Source organism: Brassica napus, chromosome C1, assembly GCF_020379485.1.
Source record: "Brassica napus cultivar Da-Ae chromosome C1, Da-Ae, whole genome shotgun sequence".
NCBI classification, from domain to species: Eukaryota; Viridiplantae; Streptophyta; class Magnoliopsida; order Brassicales; family Brassicaceae; genus Brassica; species Brassica napus.
In genome coordinates this window covers 9947279-9953871 of record NC_063444.1, presented here as the reverse complement: position 1 = coordinate 9953871, position 6593 = coordinate 9947279, and the positions used below count along the sequence as shown (strand labels likewise).

The 6593-nt window shown below is 40.8% G+C and overlaps 1 protein-coding gene across 1 annotated transcript; it reads left to right on the top strand.

The window, feature by feature from the left end:
* The first annotated feature begins 309 nt into the window (after nucleotides 1-309).
* Nucleotides 310-5328, top strand: LOC106363832. The gene is made up of 2 exons (XM_048745612.1): nucleotides 310-1920; nucleotides 4862-5328. The coding sequence occupies exons 1-2, from the start codon at nucleotides 1464-1466 to the stop codon at nucleotides 5203-5205; spliced, it is 801 nt and encodes a 266-aa protein (XP_048601569.1). The 5' UTR covers nucleotides 310-1463; the 3' UTR covers nucleotides 5206-5328.
* The last annotated feature ends 1265 nt before the right edge of the window (nucleotides 5329-6593 follow it).

Below are 6593 nucleotides of genomic sequence, written 5' to 3'. Positions count from 1 at the left end.
AATGTACCAAATTATTAATCGAAGTACAATTTATTTTCTAAAAAGAAATTTTGTCGTTTAGTCAAAATTAACTTGAAGCTTAAATTAGGCTTGTTTCACTACTAACACATTTTATTGAAGTAACTGATTAAAATTATTAAAATTCAAAATCTAAAAATAACTCTTTAGTAATAAAATAAACCAAATTTATATCGATATCAAGTCCATTGTTTACGAAACAAGAATTTGTGATATTTCTATAAAGAATTGATGTTTTATAGTCAGTCCATATTTTGACATTATTTTAAAAAAAATTTTGCATTTATGATTTTGTCAACCTGTTAAGTGGTTAAAACAGTTTTGGAATGTTGTTCAAATAACATTTTTTTTTTTACAAATTTAACATTTAGTCAAAACTAATTAGAAACTTAACTTGTTTCACTAATAACACATATTTTGAAGTAACAGATTAAAATTATTAAAAAATAAAAATTAAAGTAACGCTTTAGTAATAAAATAAGTTATAAATCAAATTACACGTAAAAAAATAAGTATCGTTTAGTCAAATATAACTAAAACTTAAATTCGGGTTGTTTCACTGACACATTTTTTGAAATAACAAATTTAAATTATTAAAAGTCAAAACGTAAAAAATAACATTTTAGTAATAAAATAAACCAAATTTATATCGATATTGTCAATTTTTACGAAACAATAAATTTGTGATATTTCTAAAAAGAATTGATGAATTCTACTCGTTACATATTTTTGGCATTATTTTAAAAAGATTTTTGCATTCATGATTTTGCCAGCCTGTTAGGTGGTCAAACAGATTTTTGGAATGTTATTCAGACAAAAATTCTGACTATTAGTAAAAAAATTTAAGTAAAATATTTTTTGAGCATTGAAGTAATTTAATTAAGTGTAGAAAAAAATTCAGTACTAATGAAAAAGCCTATTACAAGACCATAATAAATTGCTTATAAATCAGAAGGAGAAGATATAATTAACCAAACACCACAAGAGAGAAAAACTCGAAGAAAATATTTCGATCCTTATCAACATTTTTGAACCAAAATTTTCTGGTATTTCTCTTGTTTAATCATACAAAAGTTGATCTGTTTTTTTATAAAATATAATTGTCTCTGTTTAGTGTTTCTAATCTTCATTTCATTTTTATACTTTGTTATCCTGATTTTTTTTTTGTTGATATACCCTATTGGATGCTTTGATCCGGTCGATCTCGGGAGAAATTGTTATTCTGATTAAAGTGCATAGATCTATTGATTCCTAGGTTTCTGCTATATTTCTGATATGCTTTTAAATCAGTTCCATGATGAATATATAACAATTAGATTTATATTGAATCAGTGTGAAACCCTATAGAATGTTTTGTAGATTTGCCATGAAAACAATCCACACTTGTCTTTGTGCAATAGAACTTTGTGTTTGTTCTATTTATCTATTTGTTGTTATCTGTAGAAATGAATCCGTTGAATCTAGCCACCACAAGCTCACCATCTCCAGTTGCTAATGATCTCTTGGCGAAGCGAAAGAGAGGCCGTCCACGCAAAAATGAAACCACAACACAACCTCAACAAGAAAACGTTAACCTGGTTGGTAAGACGTTTTCTGCTGTGGTCGCAGGATCTTTCGACACGGGGCACATCGTCAATGTCAAGGTGAACGACAGTGACACGGAACTGATAGGTTTCGTGTTCATGAAGGGAAAAGTCACTCCGGTAGCTCCTGAAAACGACGTGGCTCCCCATGTTAAAATGGTTGCGAAAGAAGGAATCAAGAACCAAACTGATCTCCCTCCTAATGATCAACCAGTGAAAGATGTGGAGATCTGTGAATCTGCTCGACCGTTGTCTCTAGTGCCGTATCAGAGCGATGACGAAGAACCCAAGGAAGCTGTGGTGGAGGAGAGAGATGGAGTTATTGTTGGACATGAACTTTGTCCCCAACAAGGCTTATAAGATAATGGGCTCAGCCCATTTAAAAGGGGGGTCACTAGGAAACCCTAGACCTCTTCTTTCTGTAAATAAGGAGCCAACCTCCTTTGAGAGGGGGCTTTTGGACTCTCTTTTGGTCTCTCCTCCATCTCTCTCTACTTCTAGAGAGAGAAACACTTCAACACATGCTTTCATCTAGGCACTTGTGATCCTTTGTTGTAGAACTACGATTGGCTTGATCCCCTTTCGGGGTACGTAGGCAACCCTTCATCGGGTCCAGCTATAATCAATAAACACCTTTTTTCTTATTCTCTCCGAGTCATCTCCATCCGGTTCAAGCTCAGCACGAGGACTTCTCCTAACCCCACCGACGAGTCCTCGTCTCGTTCATTCACTAGTTTGTTGACAGTTCTCGGTTCAAACAGTTGGCGCCCACTGTGGGGCATGAAGAAGTATCTTCGAGGAAGATTGAACTGGAGTCCGTTCTTTCGTCACTTGACCGACGAGTCATCACTCGATCGACGAGTCGTCACTCGACCAACGAGTCCTCACTCGACCGTTCTGTCATCACTCGGCGCAGAGCGTTCTCTCTCAGTCGCTCGACTTGATCTGCGCAATCGCTTGGCTCAATCTCTCGCGGTCACTCGCTCGTTCTCTTTACTCGGCGCGGATCGATCTCTCGCAGTCGCTCAGATCTCTCTCTCCTCGTGGAGTTGACGTGTCGATTCAGAAACAAGGACTCGCTGAGGCGTATCCATATTTGACGTATCCATCATGGCTTGACGATGAATCGTCTCGAAAACAGTTAGCTCGCGCTCTCGCGGTCACTCGAATCGATCTCTCACGGTCACTCGGCGCAGATCGTTATCGCGCAGTCACTTGGCTCGATCTCTCGCGGTCACTCGCTCGCTCTCCTCACTCGACCGACGAGTCCTCACTCGACTGACGAGTCATCACTCGATCGACGAGTCGTCACTCGACCAACGAGTCCTCACTCGACCGACGAGTCATCACTCGATCGAGGAGTCGTCACTCGACCGACGAGTCCTCACTCGACCGACGAGTCGTCACTCGGCCGTTTTGTCGTCACTCGACCGTTCTGTCGTCACTCGGCGCAGAGCGTTCTCTCGCGGTCGCTCGACTCGATCTGCGCAGTCGCTTGGCTCGATCTCTCGCGGTCACTCGCTCGTTCTCTTTACTCAGCGCAGATCGATCTCTCGCAGTCGCTCAGATATCTCTCTCCTCGTGGAGTTGACGTATCGATTCAGCAACAAGGACTCGCTGAGGAGTATCCATATTTGACGTATCCATCATTGCTTCACGATGAATCGTCTCGAAAACAGTTGACTCGCGCTCTCGCGGTCACTAGACTTGATCTCTCACGGTCACTCGGCGCAGATCGTTCTCGCGCAGTCACTTGGCTCGATCTCTCGCGGTCACTCGCTCGTTCTCCTTACTCGGCGCAGAACGATCTCTCGCAGTTGCTCAGATCTCTCTCTCCTCGCGGAGTTGACGTGTCGTTCTGTCGTCACCCGATCGACGAGTCGTCACTCGACCGACGAGTTCTCACTCGACCGACGAGTCGTCACTCGACCGTTTTGTCGTCACTCGACCGACGAGTCATCACTCGACCGTTTAGTCGTCACTCGACCGACGAGTCGTCACTCGACCGACGAGTCATCACTCGATCGACGAGTCGTCACTCGACCGACGAGTCGTCTCTCGACCGTTTTGTCGTCACTCGACCATTCTGTCGTCACTCGATCGACGAGTCGTCACTCGACCGACGAGTCCTCACTCGACCGACGAGTCGTCACTCGACCGACGATTCGTCACTCGACCGTTTTGTCGTCACTCGACCGTTCTGTCGTCACTCGGCGCAGAGCGTTCTCTCACCTCGATCTACGCAGTCGCCTGGCTCGATCTCTCGCGGTCACTCGACTCGCTCCATTGCGGTCACTTGACTCGCTCCCTTGCGGTCACTCGACTTGTTCTTCGCGGTCACTCGACTCGCTCTCTCGTAGTCACTCGGCTCGGATCGCTCTCTCGCAGTCACTCAGATTGCTCGCAAGTCTCGAGCATGACGTGATACCGCGAAGACACGTCCACCCGTGACGATTTGATTGTGATGGTTTGCTCGTGGCGGTACGTTCATAGATGATGTCTATGGCGACTTGTCTTTGGCAGTTTGTCGATTGACAATTCATCCATGACAACTTGCTCGGTGGTTCAGAACACTGTCCTCACAGATCGTTCGCGCAACCATCCCGGAGTAAGAAGTCTAATCGGAATCAGAATTATGTCGATGAAAACTCGCCCGAGACGGTCCGTCTATGACACTTCATCTATGGCAACCTAACCATGACAGCAATTTCATGATAATCGTCTGCGACATGGGTAAAGCACTGAGTCCATTCTCTTATAAACCCTTTTCGTAAAATTCATTGAGATCAACTACATCTCTCTCAACGAACTGGGGGGCTTACTGTTGGACATGAACTTTATCCCCAACAAGGCTTATAAGATAATGGGCTCAGCCCATTTAAAAGGGGGGTCACTAGGAAACCCTAGACCTCTCCTTTCTATAAATAAGGAGCCAACCTCCTTTGAGAGGGGGCTTTTGGACTCTCTTTTGGTCTCTTCTCCATCTCTCTCTACTTCTAGAGAGAGAAACACTTCAACACATGCTTTCATCTAGGCACTTGTGATCCTTTGTTGTAGAACTACGATTGGCTTGATCCCCTTTCGGGGTACGTAGGCAACCCTTCACTGGGTCCAGCTATAATCAATAAACACCTTTTTTCTTATTCTCTCCGAGTCGTCTCCATCCGGTTCAAGCTCAGCACGAGGACTTCTCCTAACCCCACCGACGAGTCCTCGTCTCGTTCATTCACTAGTTTGTTGACAGTTCTCGGTTCAAACAGTTATGGAAGAAGGAGAAGCTGCGACTCCTTTGCTGGAGTTTTTTCCAACTCCGGAGGCGACCGTGGTGGCTTCTCAACAGAATCTTGCCTTGGCACAGAAAGAAGAGGCTACAGGTGAGGCTCGTGGGTTTGGTGTTGAGGAACCTGTTGGTCCGGTAGAGAAAGTGCCGCAGGAGCTTAGGCTAGAGCTTGGGAACAAGATGATAATGAGTGGAGACAACAAAAATGGAACAGATCCTAACACATCTGTGTCCAAGAGTGGCTTCATAGCGAATTTGTATGAAGGAGAAGGCAAGAAGGTTGACTGTGCCATGGAGGAAGAAGCAGCTCCATCAGTTCCGTAGTTAACAAAATGAACACCGTTCTGTTATTTTATATCTTCAGACTCTCCATTGCCTATTCTGTTTTTCTCTTGTTTCAGTTGTTTGTTTAAAACATTTGTGTTCAGTAATTGTTGTAAAACTGTTACTTCTTCAGGTTATTCAAGCATTTGTTTTTTTTAAACTCTAACAAGGATACCACAAAGTAATTAACAACATTTTAGCCCGTCCCATGTGCAAATTTATAAAACTAACACATGCATTCTGTAAAAATGAGCTCTAATATTTTCGTAAAGTGCCCCAAACTTTAACTAAAGTTTGCAAAAAAAAATTCTGAGCCCTGTGTAAATGTGCTTTAGGCACATGCCTAGAGACAGGTTTATAGGATATGTAGATAAATTAGTTGCACTAGCAAAGGAAGCTAAAACCAAAAACGTTTTATTTTCATATGTAAAGGAGACATAAGTCGGATGGAGTTGTTCTTTGGAATAACTTCTCTTTCGATCAGAATTTGGTATACATGAGCTACTGACGAAAAGAAAAAGATAAATTAGTTGCATATATTGATGAAATAGTGGAAGCTTTGTAGTGCAGTTGTTTTGATTGTGTTCGTTAGAATTCTACATTAGCAGGTGTTCAAATTTCAGAAAATACAGTATTATTTAACAGTTATGCACAAATTAATTGAAAATACATATGATATTTAGCATAAATGAAATTTTGTAAAATTGTTTGGGATGATGCAAAAATAATTGTCAGCTGTAAAGTAACAATTTTCAAAAAACAATTTTGATGAAATACTAGTAGAAGACTCTTTAGTTTAGTGGTTTGACTAATGGTTAATTAATGTTTCTATACCAGAAAGTCCATGTTTCAATTTCCGGAGAATAATGATTTATTAATCAATTATACACATAATACGAGGAAAGATTTATAAGCAATCTTCAACATGGTGCAAGTAAACCCAGATAAATGTGGATCTTCATAGAATGGCTCAGGTGATACAGTTAATCGTAGATAAAAGACATCATATGTCAATTAACCATTAAGTTACATTTTATTGTATGAACAATCTATTGTATAACACCTGTTACCTTAAATTTTTTAAATATGCATGGATAATGCTTTTTACTTTGTTTTGTCGGTTGAGGCATGACCGTTTTAAATGCCCAAAACTAGAGTTTGCCTTCTTCTAGAATTTAAATTCATCTGAAAGTTTTGTTTTCCTCTTCTTTGCTTATAGAAACTGAACAAACAGATTTCTTCACTCAGATTTGACTACTCTTTTGAAGAAAGTTTGGAGAATGGATTTTCATTTGAAGAACTTATTTGGTAATATTCAAAATAAGAATTAGTTCGTGGTGATTTATAAGTTTTGATTCAAAAATTTGTATAAAAGACAAAGGAAGAGT

Excerpts from the sequence above, each read along its gene's own strand:
- LOC106363832 (XM_048745612.1), top strand. The coding sequence starts at position 1,464 with ATGAATCCGTTGAATCTAGCCACCACAAGCTCACCATCTCCAGTTGCT. Across the intron at positions 1,921-4,861 it reads GGTGGAGGAGAGAGATGGAG|TTATGGAAGAAGGAGAAGCT; the intron begins TTATTGTTGGAC and ends CGGTTCAAACAG.